This window comes from Nansenia antarctica (genome assembly GCF_963989245.1).
Source record: "Nansenia antarctica genome assembly, chromosome: 7".
Lineage (NCBI taxonomy): Eukaryota > Metazoa > Chordata > Actinopteri > Argentiniformes > Microstomatidae > Nansenia > Nansenia antarctica.
Window position 1 is genome coordinate 38,781,862 of NC_137677.1, and position 16,990 is coordinate 38,798,851.

At 44.8% G+C, this 16,990-nt stretch overlaps 1 protein-coding gene across 1 annotated transcript in view; it reads left to right on the plus strand.

Annotated features, from left to right (window-relative positions):
• LOC308162587 (inactive dipeptidyl peptidase 10-like) overlaps positions 1-16,990 on the plus strand; it is a gene marked incomplete at both ends in the record, with an annotated part of 67,534 nt that overhangs the window by 47,856 nt on the left and 2,688 nt on the right. The window contains 10 exons of the mRNA XM_080536732.1: positions 703-826; positions 3,973-4,011; positions 4,119-4,226; positions 4,661-4,752; positions 6,194-6,241; positions 9,424-9,545; positions 9,993-10,044; positions 14,348-14,536; positions 15,178-15,232; positions 15,600-15,696. Of these exons, the coding sequence (XP_080392858.1) occupies positions 703-826; positions 3,973-4,011; positions 4,119-4,226; positions 4,661-4,752; positions 6,194-6,241; positions 9,424-9,545; positions 9,993-10,044; positions 14,348-14,536; positions 15,178-15,232; positions 15,600-15,696 (926 nt within the window). The remainder of the gene's footprint in view (positions 1-702; positions 827-3,972; positions 4,012-4,118; positions 4,227-4,660; positions 4,753-6,193; positions 6,242-9,423; positions 9,546-9,992; positions 10,045-14,347; positions 14,537-15,177; positions 15,233-15,599; positions 15,697-16,990) is intronic.

Consider the following 16,990-nt stretch of genomic DNA (forward strand, 5'->3'; position numbering starts at 1 on the left):
GTCCAATGAGAAGGTAGCTAAGAAGCTCTCTGTCTGTCTAATGAGATGATAGCTAAGAAGCTCTCTGTCTGTCTAATGAGATGAAAGCTAAGAAGCTCTCTGTCTGTCCAATGAGAAGGTAGCTAACAAGCTCTCTGTCTGTCCAATGAGACGAAAGTTAAGAAGCTCTCTGTCTGTCCAATGAGAAGGTAGCTAAGAAGCTCTCTGTCTGTCCAATGAGAAGGTAGCTAAGAAGCTCTCTGTCTGTCCAATGAGAAGGTAGCTAACAAGCTCTCTGTCTGTCCAATGAGACGAAAGCTAAGAAGCTCTCTGTCTGTCCAATGAGACGAAAGCTAAGAAGCTCTCTGTCTGTCCAATGAGACGAAAGCTAAGAAGCTCTCTGTCTGTCTAATGAGATGATAGCTAACACGCTCTCTGTCTGTCCAATGAGAAGGTAGCTAAGAAGCTCTCTGTCTGTCCAATGAGAAGGTAGCTAAGAAGCTCTCTGTCTGTCCAATGAGAAGGTAGCTAACAAACTCTCTTACCCCCTGGGCCTGGGCTTGGACCTGGTCACATTGTTCCCTTCCTTGTCCGACCAGGTCATCATTGTAAAATGATTTACAATCATTGTTCCTAATAACATACTTGGCTTAATACGTAAATATGTAAAATAAATAAATAAAAATTGCTAAAAGTGGTCATTGTTGTTGTTCCTCCCTGTAGTGAGTACTACATCACCATGGTGAAGTGGGTGAGGGAGGAGAAGCTGGCCGTGCGATGGTTGAACAGAGCCCAGAACACCTCCATATTGTCTCTCTGTGACGTCAGTACGGGGGCGTGTGTCAAGGTGAGGCACTGATAGGTCGAACAAGATCACAGAGAGAACAAAGAGATAGACACTCATACGCCCCCAAACACCACTGGAATACGCCCCCAAACACCACTAGAATACGCCCCCAAACACACTTGAAAAACAAGCTATGTTCGCTAACAAATTATAAGTATTTAGTGATCGTAAAACTGTTGTTTGTCATATTGAGTGTACACTTCAACTTTCGTAATACGGAATTAAACACATTTTTTAAAAATAAGCTTTTTTTGCATTTTGCGAGCTCCAAGGTTTGGAGACATTAGAGAAAGATAAATAATTTCCAGACCACAGCTCTAATTTGACATCAATGGTTTTTAGACATTGATCCAATGACAGGTGTGTATGGTATGTCAACATACTGACACAAGCATAGTGATGTTCTGTTTATATATATGTTCAGGGCTCGACATTAAGGCTTGTCCTCTTGTCCGGGACAAGTACATTTTATGTTCGGACAATAATAATAATAATTCATTACATTTATATAGCGCTTTTCCGAGGCTCAAAGATGCTGACAATAGGAGATACGGAGAACACAAAAACAACAAGTAACATGGAACACAGAGTCAGCGAACGGGGAGGGGGGGGGGGGGGGGGGGGGGTGGTAGGGACAGGGGAGGTGGTTAGGGGTAGGGGAGGCTGTATGCATATCAGGGGGGTGGCAGGGTTAGGGGAGATGGGTAGGGGTAGGGGAGGTTGTATGCGTGTCCAGGGGGGGGGGGGGCGGGGGTGGCCGGGATGGGGGAGATGGCTAGGGGTAGGGGAGGCTGTAGGCATGGGAGAACAGGTAGGTTTTGAGGTGAGATTTAAAAGTGAGGAGTGAGGGTGAGTCTCTGAGTGGTTGGGGGAGAGAGTTCCAGAGGCGGGGGGCAGCTCGTGAAAAGGCACGGTGACCGAAGCCTTTGAGTTTTGAGGGTGGGACAGTGAGGGGAACAATGGATGAGGATCGGAGGGTACGGGTAGGGCGGTGGGGGAGAAGGAGGTCAGTCAGGTAAGGGGGGGCCAGGCTATGGAGGGCTTTGTATGTGAGGATGAGGACTTTGAATTGGATCCATTCTTTGATGGGGAGTCAGTGGAGAGAGTGGAGGACAGGAGTGATGTGGTCACGGGAGCGGGTGTTTGAGAGGAGGCGTGCAGCAGAGTTTTGGACCATCTGGAGTCTATGGAGGGAGCGGGAGGTGATGCCGGTGAGTAGGGAGTTGCAGTAGTCAAGGCGGGAGGAGATGAAGGCGTGGATGAGGGATTCAGCAGCGGGCGGGGAGAGGCAGTGTCTGATTTTTGCAATGTTTCGGAGGTGGAAGTAAGATGTCTTAACAATAGAACTGACGTGGGGATCGAATGAGAGGGTGGGGTCCAGAATGAAGCCGAGGTTGCGAGCCAGGGGGGAGGGGGTGATGGTAGTGTCGTCAATGGTGAGTGTGATGGGTCCGGTTTTATTGGGGGTGGATTTGGTGCCGATGAGGATGACTTCGGTCTTTTCACTGTTGAGTTTGAGGAAGTTGTGTGTGAGCCAGGTTTTTATTGCTGAAATGCAGTTTTCGATGTGACTGAGGGGTGGGTTCTGGGTGGAGTTTGTGGTGATGTAAATCTGTGTGTCATCGGCGTAGCAGTGGAAGTCCAGGTTGAATTGGCGGATGATGTGACCGAGGGGGAGTGTGTAGCAGAGGAAGAGCAGGGGGCCGAGGACTGAGCCTTGTGGGACCCCCTGTGTGACAGAGGAGGAGGAGGAGGTGTGACCGGAGAGGGAGATGAACTGTTGTCCGTTGGTGAGGTAGGAGGTGAGCCAGTCCAGGGCGGTGCCCTCAACATCCAGTTGGACAAGTGGACTTCCTCCTGCTCTTGTCCGATGGACAAGTCAAAACAAAAAAAGAAATAAATATGTATTAATATCTGAAAAAAACATGAATTCCTCCTTCCGATCTGAATAGTAAAAAAATATATTACAAGCAAAGCGATGCCGCGCCTCATTCTTGCTGAGGCTATTTCAGTCTCTCGTAGTTCATTATCGTAGAGTAGTTCATTCATAGTTCGTAAATTCGCTCAGAGCGCACACTGCATTCACCGTCATAAAGAGACCAAGTAATTTGATTGGACAAAAGGCATTCCATGAGTGCTGATCAAATTCCAGAGCGAGTTTACGAACGCAGCCATAGTGTAGCCTACGTTGTGGGTTTCTTGTCACTAGTGCCATTAGCATGAATGCGTATTCGCTTCTTCTCAATGTAGTTCGATGCAATCGTATATTTTAGGTTTGAAGTTTTAAGACCAGCACATCGCAATGCGAACTTGAATGACACTAATGATAGATTTCTCAATTTGAATATAGGATAGGCTACTATCCAAAAGATTGCTTCCATTGGGGAGGGACTATAGTTACAAACATTTTTTGTAAATATTCCTAGATATTCATCCCTTTTGTGGCCAATCTTAATCTAAAAGGGTTAGGGTTAGGGTAATCACTGATTACCCCATCGTAATAATTTAAAATAATTACAAAATATTGTTTAATGAATACATTTGAAAACTAAGGATACATCATTAGCAAATCAATAGTAGTCAAATGTGTTATTTGTATACACATACACTCACTGGCCACTTCATTAGGCACACCTTGGGGTTGGACCCCCTCTTTTGCCCTCAGAACTGCCTTAATTCTTTGTGGCATAGATTCAACAAGGTGCTGGAAACATTCCTCAGAGATTTTGGTCCATATTGACACTATAATATCACGCAAACAGCCTGTCTGGCACCAACAACCGTGCCAGGTTCAAAGTCACTTAAATCACCTTTATTTCCCATTCTGATGCTTGGTTTGAACTTCAGCAGATCGTCTTGACCATGTCTACATGCCTAAATGCATTGAGTTGCTGCCACATGATTGGCTGATTAGATATTTGCGTTAACAAGCAGTTGAAAAGGTGTACCTAATGAAGTGGCCGGTGAGAGTATAATATATTATTATTAATAGTATTGCTTTTTCAAAATCTTTGGATTTGGACAAGTAACTTGAGCTCTCGGACAAGTAAAAGATAAGTTAGTAGATGAATTCCAGATGTTAATATCATTGTCATTTCAAGAGTAAAACCATTAACCAGTTTCTTACCTCATTGTTTTCCACTCAGAAACACGTGATGACATCAGACAAGTGGGTGGATCGCCAGGTAAGCATACCATGGGTTTATTACACAATAGTTCCACAGTAATAACACAGTTATAACACAGTTATGATCATTATCATGGGATTCATGGGCTATGGAATACGTCACAGAATGAAGAGCCAGTGTTCTCCAAAGACGGGACAACCTTCTTCCTGACCATGCCCATCAAACATGGAGGACGAGGGGCCTTCAGACACATCGCCATGGTGTCCCAACAGGTAGGAGGGTACGGCAGTCACACATCCAACTCAGAGCCCAATGACTCACTTAATGACTCACTTCATGTCTCCCTCAACTGAATCAACAAGCCTTGAACTGAATCAACAATCAAATGATTCACTCAGGTGAGTCAACAAGCCAAATGATTCACTCAGGTTGGTCGGCAAGCCAAATGATTCATTCAGGTGAGTCGACAAGCCAAATGATTCATTCAGGTGAGTCAACAAGCCAATTCACTCAGTTGGGTTACGTTGGTGCAGGTCAGCGCCCGCCTGGCCCCTGGGATGGTGCTGTTGGGTACCTCAGATGGTATTGATACAGGGGAGGCTGGTGGTGGTAGAAATCGGAGGACGGGCTCATGTAGGTGCCAGCCGGTGCTAGCCGGTGTCATGCTAACATGCTAACTTGTTTTGTTCTGTGTCCCTCCCCGGAGGTGGAAGGCGGCGAGGTCAACATGCGTCACCTGACCTCAGGAAGCTGGGAGGTGACTCAGATCCTGGTTTATGACGAGGGAACCAACGACGTGTGAGTAAGAGACACTCACACAGTACTCCGACGGCAGGGGAAGCTGGCGGAGGCAGACATCAGAGGATGTCTGCCTCGTCCAGATGCATGGACTGGAATAAGGAAGGATATCAGACATTCTCATGCCACTACAATGAGCCCGTCCTCCGATTTCTACCTCCGCCAGCCTCCCCTGTCTGACAGACACTCAGACCCTACTCTGACAGACACTCAGACCCTACTATGACAGACCCTAACCTGACAGACACTCACACCTAAAACAGAACCGCAAGCGCCAACCTCAGCAGCGCGTGTGCGTGGCGGAACTGCCTCGGCTCTCACTGTCTTCCACACTGGCTGCTGCGTGTCTTCTGTGGCTCTTAACTGCGGAGCTGCTACTGCCAGCCCTGTCTTTGTACATTGAGTTTTGCCTGCAACGCATGGAAAAAAATAGGAGAGAGTCCTAATCTCTAGACGGCGTGCCGCGGCAGCCAGTGTGAGACATGCTTAAGACGCCCACCTCTCACACGCGCTGTATGGCTGCTCTAACCCATTAACATGGGCTGTATGGCTGCTCTAACCCGTTAACATGGGCTGTATGGCGGCTCTAACACGTTAACATGGGCTGTATGGCTGCTCTAACCCATTAACATGGGCTGTATGGCTGCTCTAACCCGTTAACATGGGCTGTATGGCTGCTCTAACCCATTAACATGGACTGTATGGCTGCTCTAACCCGTTAACATGGGCTGTATGGCTGCTCTAACCCATTAACATGGGCTGTATGGCGGCTCTAACCTGTTAACATGGGCTGTATGGCTGCTCTAACCCGTTAACATGGGCTGTATGGCGGCTCTAACCCGTTAACATGGGCTGTATGGCTGCTCTAACCCGTTAACATGGGCTGCATGTCTGCTCTAACCCGTTAACATGGGCTGTATGGCGGCTCTAACCCATTAACATGGGCTGTATGGCTGCTCTAACCCGTTAACATGGGCTGTATGGCTGCTCTAACCCGTTAACATGGGCTGTATGGCTGCTCTAACCCATTAACATGGGCTGTATGGCGGCTCTAACCCGTTAACATGGGCGCCGAAATGAAACATACACGCGCTGCTGAGGTTGACGCTTGCGGTGTGTTATCTAATCGAATCTACAAAAACACATTACAGTTGGTGGTCCTGGTGTCACTCCGGCAATTTAAAATACTGAATGATGACCTAGTTGATAAACATTTGATGAAATGTTCTTGATTGAGTTTATAATTGTAATTGTGTAACAGGTATAGTTGTAACTTGGGAATATGCAGAGCTCTTGGAAAAGAGACTTCGGTCTCAATGTGACTCCCCACCCTAAATAAAGGGATACATGGAGAAAATAAAATCATAAATATACTGTACTTTCAGGACTCTATTCAGAGGTATAATGATGTTCTGGAACCTTCCATTCTGTCTTTCTCCAGTTACTTCCTCAGCACAGAGGAGGGCTCCAGGCAGAGACACCTGTACAGGTAATGATTCTACAGCCACGTTTCTGACATCTGTAATGGATTTCGTGTGGCATTGTTGGGAGTCTGGTGGTCCTGTGCGCAGGGCCCTGCTCCAGGGCCTTGTGTTCATGGACGGTGATGGAATGCAGACTCCTTATCAATGTTGTGACTATGTTAACTAACATATCTTCCAAGATGGCGGCGCGATTGCACGCAAGGCTAGAGGGGCTACCGACGTCGGTGCTTTTTAGCGTTTTTAAACACATTTGTATGTACATTTTTACGTCAGTAAGTCCCCAAATTTCGTTGTATGTTACCTGTACTATATCAATGACAATAAAGACCATTAATTCATTCATTCATTCATTCATGTTGACAGTATACCCAGTACCTTGTCCGACATTGTCCCAACATTTATGGAATGCAGACTCCTATTGCTGATGTGTCCATGTTGACACTATTTAACCTCATAGGAGCCAACGGACCCCCATGGGCATCCGAAGTGATATAAAGAGTTTACCTCGATCAATTCTCTTCAAAGATATCACATTTTTTTCACAACTTTGCATGCTATACGATGCCACCATTTTTTTCCAGAGACGGTAAACACGGCCTAAGTCACATCCAGTTTTCTCCAACTGGAGAATGTGTCATGTCCGGTTTCAACGCTGAATTTCCATACCATTGGTCGGCCAACCCCAAAAAAATCCCCAAAAAATACAAATAAAAAAAAAGAAATCAGATACATGAGAAAGGTCAAAGGTCAAAGATGGTGCCAACATATCTCCAAATGGCCTAAACCTGTAGGTGTCCGCCTAAACATACCTGTACTAAAACAGGTACAAAGTTGCATTTGCTCACATTACTAGCATCGACTTTGGCACAAGTACTAATAAGACCCTGGAGTACTGATTCCTAGATGATTTGGGCTTATTCATCAGGTTTCCAAGGTGATATTCACTGTAAAAGCTTTTGTTTTTTTAGGCGGAGACTGAATTTGAGATGTTTTATAATGTTCTAGCTCTATTTGCTCTGACACAGTAACATAGATTTTGATTCTGACACTTCTACAGCCACCCCACAGGTGTTAGCTTTCATTTGATAACAATATCATTATGAAGGCCCTTGTGATTGTGGAGATATTCTATATTCACTGTGGGCATGTCATTTCGAGCAGAAAACCAGAAAAATGAGGTGGATAAGATGAGGTTAAGAGATGTGTTGTGTGTGAGTGGGCACTTCGGTCTACCTCAATGTTGTGACTGTGTTGACCCAGTGTACAGTGTGAAATGAAAAAACATTGTTCCAATATTTATGGAATGCGGACTCCTATCGCTGTTCACACTATATCAGAGATGTGTTGTGTGTCCGTGGGCGCTTCAGTCTACCTTAAGTAGGCTGGGTCCAACTCGAGTTGTGAAAGAATAAATATTATACCTAGATTTAAAGTAAGTTCCTATCTTGAGTCTCATTATTAATCCACAACACGTCCTTCACATTTCAACAGTTATCTGCCCAGGTCTCTGTTTAGAACTACTGTGAATGAGTTTGGTCTCCTCACCATCTCTCTCTGTTTCCTCCTCTCTCCTCCATATGTCTGTGTCTCTCCTCCTCTCCTCAATCTTCTCTTCTCTCTCCTTTCTTCTCCTCCTCCTCTCCTCTCTGTGTGTTTCTCCTGATCTCTTCTCTCATCTCACTGTCTCTCCGCCTCTCCTCAATCTCCTCTCTTCTCTCTTCTCTCTCCTTTCTTCTCCTCCTCCTCTCCTCTCTCTGTTTCTCCTCCTCTCCTCCTCCTCTGTCCACCTCTCATCTCCTCTCACTGTTTCTCCTCCTCCTCCTCTCTTCCATCTCACTGTGTTTCTCCTCTATCTTCTCTCTTTTCCTCTCCTCTCTCTGTTTCACCTTCTCTCCTCCTCCTCTTCATCTCCTCTCTCTGTTTCACCTTCTCTCCTCCTCCTCTTCCTCTCCTCTCTATGTTTCTCCTCCTCTCCTCTGTGTTTTTCCTCCTCCTCTCATACTAAGAGTATTGTATTAAGAAATAAACCACAGCTGAATCTGGTAATGAACAATGCTGCTATTGAGCAAGTCAGGAAAGCTTCTTGGTCTAACTTTGGACTGTAAACTAACATGGTCAAAACTATATATTATATTATTGCACTATTGTCATTGTTCATATTGTATTCCACCCCTGTACATTGTACCGCACATTTCAAATATTTTATCTAGTACTTTTGTATATATAGTTATTTTTTAATCTTGTCGCATTACATTGTTATTTATTGTTTTTGTTTGCTATGCACCGTGGATGAGAGGGAAACGCAATTTCAGCCCTCTGTATGTCTGTACATATATTGGCTTGATAATAAAGCTGACTTTGACTTTGACTTTGACTTTAATAGACTACTATATTATAGACTCACTTGTGCAAAAGATGGGAAGAAACATATCTGTAGTCAAGAGATGTTTTTCTTTTTTAACACCACATCTAACCAAACATGTCCTACAGACCGTGGTATTATCACAATTACATTACTGCCCGGTGGTCTGGTCAGGCACTACTAAAACACATCTAGGGAAGAACGGGTTCAGACCAGAGCAGCTCGGCTTGCCCTGCAGTGCACAATGAGAGCAAACATAAACCTCATGCGTGACTGACTCTTCTGGCTTGAAGTTGATGAGAGGTTAAAAGCATCACTTCTTTCATTTGTACAAAATATGAATGTTCTGGAAACAGTCTGTTTGTTTATAGAGAGCTTCCACTCAGCTCTGACGCAAACACCCCACCAGACATGCCACAACAAGTAACTACACAATTCCAAAAACCAAAACAAATTCGAAACGACGTGCAGTGATGTATAGAGCTGTGATTGAATGGAACGCTCTACCAGGTCATATTATTTCAAAACCCCAGAATAAAATCAGTTTCAAATCTCCTCTCACTGTTTCTCCTCCTCCTCCTCCTCCTCCTCCTCCTCCTCCTCCTCCTCCTCCTCCTCCTCCTCCTCCTCTCCTCATTGTGTTTCTCCTCCTCTCTCCTCTCCTCATTGTGTTTCTCCTCCTCTCTCCTCTCCTCATTGTGTTTCTCCTCCTCCTCCTCCTCCTCCTCCTCCTCTCTCCTCCTCCTCTCATTGTGTTTCTCCTCCTCCTCCTCCTCCTCCTCCTCTCTCCTCCTCTCATTGTGTTTCTCCTCCTCTCTTCACCAGGGTCTCGGCGGTGGACCCGTTCCGTCGTGAGTGCCTGACCTGCTCCCTCTTCAGGCCCCAGTGTTCCTACTACCACGCCGTCTTCAGCCCCAACTACCAACACGTCCTGCTGCTCTGCAAAGGTCAGAGTTCATCCTTTAACCCTCTGACCTCCGCACCCCGCAGAGACGCTCTTAATTGGGTAGTACGCACACCATCTCATCCCTCTGTGAAGGGTTTAGTGCAGCCCAGGGAAGGCTGGCGGAGGTAGGGATGGTGAGGAGGGACTGTGATGGAGTGTAATGTACGAAATGGAACGAGGAACGGTATCAAACACGGCGTGCATTACAATTACCCGGTCCTCCGATGTCTACCTCCACCGGCCTCCACTGGGTCTAGCCATAATCACAATATAACAATCTGAAAGAATCATTCTTTTCATTTACCTTGGAAACATTCTACTTATCGTTAAACGAAACTGAAATGGGGATATGTTTTGATGTTTTCGAAGTAATATGAAGTAATGCAGCTGAATGCACAGAAGAGCTGTTACAGTGTGTGATCTCCATGACCTGTTCTCCTCTACACAGGCCCTGGCATTCCCAAAACAACCCTACACAAACTTAGCGACATGAGCAGTAAGTATGGCATATGTGGCTCTGTGTGCGTGTGTGTACTGTGTGTGTACAGTGACCCGCTTGTCCCCTGCTTTTATATTCATTCTAAGCTTGTATATGTTTTTATATATGTTTTTATATTCACTTTATGTTCTTATTCCTGTTGTAAAGCCCTTTTAGCTGCATTTCTTGATTGAAAGGTGCTATATAAATACATCTTTACTTACTTATTTACTTACTTGTTATTCTCAACAGTGCACACGTGTTTAACACCAGTCCTCATTCCGTTCCATGCATTACAATGTCCTCCGATGTCTTCCTCCCCCCATCCTCCCCCCAACCTCACCCCAGTACAGTGGAACCAATTATTCTAGTGTAAAGTGTTTTGCGATGAACAGTACAAGGCCCACGAGGGCCTTACGGAGGACAGCCGTGGGATGTTGCAGAGGATAAATAAATGATCGTCTCCTTCCTCTTCCTCTTCACACTGCAGCCTCAGAGCAGGCAGCCATTTTGATTAATTCCTTCATTAAAGATGCATCATTATACCCTCTTTGGGGCCACAACAAACCTACATTGCTGAATCAGTGTCTGTGTAATTTGATCCTCATTTAACTGGTTGGGGAAGTAGAGTTTAAGTGCAACGTGGGTCTCCTGAAGCGTGTGTGTGTGTGTGTGTGTGTGTGTGTGTGTGTGTGTGTGTGTGTGTGGTAGTGTTTTGAAACGTATTAGCGTCGTTATGGTAATGTAAGTAATTACACATCCTTAATGAGTTCTACCGCATGGTTAGGCTACTGTATCACGCTCGGTTCAGTAATATGTTTCAACGTGAATATGAGTTTAGAACACCATAAGATTATAGCATTCAGAACAGCAGACCCTCACTAATTAACATGACATTATTACAATAACATTACATTCTCCATGATGATATTTCAACATAATGCCTTCTCATGAAGGTGGTTAAAGAGCTGAGGTGATTGTCTTCCTCTGCCTATTAAACCAGCGATTGCTCGTCTTTCCCTCCCTCCCCTGGCAGAGCATGCCAACCTGGAGACAAACACAGCGCTGAGAGACGCTCTGATGTACCGGAACCTTCCGCGGAGAGAGAGGACCACTCTGCAAGTCAACAACATGGGTAGGCCTATGGTTCTCCAGTCGACAGCATCACAGTCTCTCTCATCACTTATCATAATGATTACGATTTCATCATCGTCATCGACATCAAAGTAAGCAGGGTTCGAGTTATAAGCTGATCTCTGTGGGGGTCTCCAAAATAACAGTGCGAAATGTTCTCATGCACGCGCGAATCATGCCCACACAGCGATGGGACTTACCAGTTTTAATTAGCTATAGGCAGTAGCGGATTAAGGTGGTCAGTGGCCCTAGGCTACTCCTTTGTGTGAGGACCCCCCGCCCCCATACACAAGCCTCCCCCCTCCCCAAAATATACAACTCACGAGCACCCTGCACACACACCACTCATAATGCTTTACCATAAAACACTTAAACACTTTAATAACACAATAACACAACAGTGTTAATAATGCAAAGAATTAAAAAAAAAGGTTCAGTGCATTCAGTTCTGTCTCTATTGCTCTCCTCTCCCGTTGTCTCTCTGTTACTGTCCTGTTGTCCGTCTCTCTGTTGCTCCCCTCAGCTCTAAATGACAGAAATGAATTAGCTAATTAGTTGGCATGTAAACATATAGTTAGGGTTGGGTACAGTTTGGGTTTTATTCGATACCGGTGACAAATCGATACTTTAAAAACGGTACCGGTACCGAAACATCATCCTCATCCTCATCCTCCTCCTCAAATACCAACATATCCTGACGCTACAGCTGCAGGCTACTCATTTCACCAAATCAACAGCCCCACATGAAACAACAGCTATAAAAGCGATAGTCACACATGTATCTCGGCCAATAATTGTGTTATTTTTGCTATACAGAAGGAGCGAAAAATACATGTACACTAGGTTAGTAAAAAGTAAAAGCCACCTTACCTTTACGGAGACAAGATAGACCTGTTTGGTCTGTTTTCAGTAGGCTGCGGTCGCGGTCCTGGAACCCATGATGCTGACGTCCGATTTTCTTTCTTTATCCAAGATTGGATGAACGGGAGAGGGTCAAAAAATGGCCTTTTTTGGGGCGGCATGGTAGCTACTGTATGTATATACTCCTGTATAGCTAATGAATGAATGTTTGCTTCTCAATAATAGGCTAGGTGCACGATCTCACTACTTCCTGAAAGGCAACTGGTATATGAACATATCCTGTCTCACTCTATTGGTTTAATTGATTAATCAGCTGTGCACTGTGTGTTCCAACGGTTTACCGCACAGCTGATTAATCAACCTTTTGCTGTTGCACAATATTCTACTGCGCCCCATGGTGTCTTGGTGGTGAAGTGCAGGCAGTCAAAGGCCTACTGTCATTCACAGGAGATTAATGGTGCGCGTAGCTCTTTTGGAAAACGTGTTTATTTTACAATATTTATCATATAAATTAAATAATATTCATTACATTGACATTTTGATCAAATAATAGTTGTGGTAATGTATTATTAGCGACCCCCACAGATTTTTGATTTTACTGCCTTCATGGGAGCTCAGAGAGTCTCAGACCATCTCTATGGGAGCTCAGCTCCCATTGGCTCCCACATAACTCGAACCCTGAAAGTAAGCCATATAATCTGACAGCTATCTCCCCCCATCACCTCCTGCTCGTCATCGTCATCGTCATCATCATCATCATCACCACCACCACCACCACTTGCAGTTCATATAGAGCGAATCACGTGACAGTTCCCTAGCTAATACCCTAGCTTAGTATACGGGTATGGTATACTTTCTGCACACTGATTCAATTATGCATGAGAACGTATTAATTTTTAAACATGAGCAGAGCCATTAAGGAATCAGCCTTTCGTGTGTAGTGTGGATTCATGCAGGCAGCAGTAGTAGCACTGTAGCTAGCCACATAATAAACATGAATCAGCAGGGTTAGCGGTGTTGCTAGCTAGCCACATAATAAACATGAATCAGCAGGGTTAGCGGTGTTGCTAGCCACAGTACAAACATGAAAAACAGTAGTCTTAGTACTGCGGGTAGCCACATAATAAACAGAAGGGTTAGCGGTGTAGCTAGCATAATAAACAGGAGCCAGGCGTGGTGTTATACATACCAAACAGGCTCTGGGATGAACACAATTAAGAGAACAGGTGCAGAGCTTTGTGAGGTGATTGGGAATCAGCTCCGGAATGAGAATCACGTCAATCTACTGATTCAATTAGGCGGGAAAGCTCACCATATGGGGGTGCACCGCTGTGATCTGGCAATGCAATCACACACCATGTCCTCTATGTTTTATTAAATGCTTTTTAATAGAGACCTGTTTTAAGGCATGTTTGTGCGCATTTTCATGAATGCGTATTAATGTGCATTGTCTCTGTAAAACTGCATTTGTGTGTGTGTGCTTATTAAGTAGGAAAACTGTTTTCATACTGCATGTGGTCTCTCTGTAAAGTGTAATGGTTATGTGTAATGATCATCAAATCCATTCACACAGGAAAAGCTAAATCATCCTTGATGAAACCTCATCCTCCTCATTGATTAACATAGTTATTTCCAGAAACAGAGGAGTTCAAAGATGTTACATTTTTGACAAGGACATGGATTGCTACAGTATTGAGGATAATCAGTGTGATAAAACATTTGGCATGATCACAGAGGACTGTGATTGAAAGGCGATTATATTCTGTCTTCCAGCGCTCCCTCTGGAGTTAACGTTTCCACTGGACTTTGATGAGTCGGTCCAGTACCCTGTTCTACTGCTACTGTAGGTACCAACCCTTCTGTGTTATCTTCAGCCATTCAGGACTGCAGCATGGGAGGCTGATGGGTTCATTGTAATGCATGGGATGGTATGAGGAATGGTATCGAATACACACGTGTACAATGAGCCTGACCTCCACCAGCCCTCCCTTACCTTCGACTGAAGCATACTTTGATTTGACTATGTGTTCATAAGTCTCCAAGTCTGTCCTAATCCCCTTATGTTTGAGTTAGGTGTGCTTGTGCTGGAGCTTGAGTTAGATATGTTATAACCATTCTGTATAGTTATAAGCTAAGGTTCAGTATGCTATGAAAGCAGTAGAGGATTTTTTTGTTGTAGTATTTCCCTTGAGGTAATTGAATGATCTTGATTACGAGTGTAGGGATTCAATTCATGGGGAAACTAGCTGCACCGCCATTGAGGCTTAACATACAGTAACTAACTACTACTAATATAACCAACATTGTTAACTAATGTTTCTCAGTGACAGCGCCCCCGGTGGTCAGGCGGTGAGTGACCGCTTCGTTCTGGATTGGGACACGGTTCTGGTGAGTTCTGACGAGGTGATCGTGGTCCGTCTGGATGGCCGGGGCAGTGGGTTCCTGGGCCAGAGAGTTCTACATGAGGTCCACCAGCGCCTGGGAACCGTGGAGGTGCAGGACCAGATCGCTGCTGTGGAGTACGTTGATGTTCTAGAGTTGTCACTATTATATTATTAGTTCTAGAGCATGAACATTCTAGAGTTGTCGCTATTATATTATTAGTTCTAGAACATGAACAGTCTAGAGTTGTCGCTATTATATTATTAGTTCTAGAACATGAACATTCTAGAGTTGTCACTATTATATTATTAGTTCTAGAACATGAACATTCTAGAGTTGTCACTATTATATTATTAGTTCTAGAACATGAACATTCTAGAGTTGTCACTATTATATTATTAGTTCTAGAACATGAACATTCTAGAGTTGTCACTATTATATTATTAGTTCTATAGAGCATAAATATTCTAGAGTTGTCACTATTATATTATTAGTTCTAGAACATGAACATTCTAGAGTTGTCACTATTATATTATTAGTTCTATAGAGCATAAATATTCTAGAGTTGTCACTATTATATTATTAGTTCTAGAACATGAACATCACTATTATATTATTAGTTCTCTAGAACATGAACTTCTCTGGAGTGTGAACACAGAGCTGTTGCTTATGGACCTCAGTCCAACAGCGGGACACAGAGGTTCAGCTGGAGGGCATCTATGATTTCAGAAATATCTGACTTTGAATGTAAGATGCTTAAACCCGCTGTGATCGACAGGTACATGACGAAGCTGCCCTATGTTGATGGGGCCAAAGTTGGAGTTTATGGCCAGGTGAGGAAGTTGGTTTCCAACCAAATCCCTCTCATGAGTTTCTACTAGTATCACCCTCTGTCCAGTTTGTTTTGACCCACCTGGGTAAGACCTGACCTGACCTCTGTGTTTCGTGTGTGTGTTTGTGTGTGTGTTTCCTCTGTGTGTGTGTGTGTGCGTGTGTGTGTGTGTGTATGTGTGTCTGTCTGTCTGTCTATCTGTGTGTGTGTGTGTGTGTGTTTCCTCTGTGTGTGTGTGTGTGTGTGTGTGTGTGTGTGTGTGTTTGTGCGTGTGTGTGTGTGTTTTTCCTCTGTGTGTTTGTGTGTGTGTGTGTGTGTGTGTGTGCGTGTGTGTGTGTGTGTGTGTGTGTGTGTGTGCGTCTCCCCAGGTGTACGGAGGCTTCTTGACCTCCCTGCTGCTCCTGTCTTCCTCCATGTTCAGGTGTGGTGCAGCGGTCGCCCCCGTCACTGACTGGAGACTGTACGGTACGGACCAGCCTAAACCTAACCCTAGCCTAACCCTAACCCTAACACTAACCCTAGCCTAACACTAACCCTAACCATAGCCTAACCCTAACACTAACCCTAACCCTAGCCTAACCCTAACCCTAAGACTCATCTACAATCTGAACAAATCTCATTAGAATACAGTATATGAATGATTACAGATACAGACTGAAGTCATTACAGCAGGGATCAGCCAAAACATTACAGCCACACACATTACACACAGAAAAACTGTAAAAAAGCTTTATACTAGCTTATTCTGATTTTGAAAATGTAAGGACACTGGGTGGTGGAAAACCCATGAAAGGATGGTCCTGAAATTTGATCTAAATAAAATATTTTTTACTCACAGTCAAACGGTCAAATGACCCCACCCATGGCTGTTCTAGTGTTAATTAAATAACAAATGAATTTGAGTTGTTACATTAAGGACCAGACACAACAATCTGATTTGAATTTGATTAATTAGTTCAATTAAGCTTAATTAAGTGAAGAGACAAACAAATACGCTTGAGATAAAAGGATCAAGATAAATAAAGTCACAGACTACGAGAGATTCTATGGCCATGCTTCCTCTGAATGACCTAGCATTAGCATGTCAAACCCTGTCCAATCACTGATGTCAGATTGGCCAGATCCTCCGTCGTCTCGGCCTTAACTACCACTGCTATGCCGACGACACCCAAATCTACCTTAGCTCCACCCCATCCTCTCCGCCCCCCCCCCCCAGTCCCTCATCAACTGCCTGCTCGAAATAAAAACCTGGATGACATCTAACCTTCTCAAACTCAACACCAAGAAAACAGAGCTCACGGTTGTGGCACCCAAGGCGCTGCTTCGGAAGGTTGGGGACTTCATCCTCGAGGTCGACGGCTGCTCCATCTCCCCATCCTCTGAAGTCCGAAACCTGGGCGTCATCCTGGACTCCACCCTCTCCTTCCACTCCCACATAAAATCCATTACTAAATCCGCCTTTTTGCACCTCAAAAACATCACCAGATTACGACCCTCCCTCACTGACTCCACTGCGACCCTACGACCCTACGACCCTACGACCCTCATCCACGCCTTCGTCACCTCCCGTCTGGACTATTGTAATGGAGTCCTGTTCGGGGTTCCCAACAAAGCCCTGGACAGGCTCCAGTATGTGCAGAACTCAGCTGCCAGGGTCCTCTCCCACACCAAGCCCTGGCAGCACATCAACCCCACCCTCATTCACCTCCACTGGCTCCCGGTCAAGTCCCGCATCACCTACAAAATCATCCTCCTCACC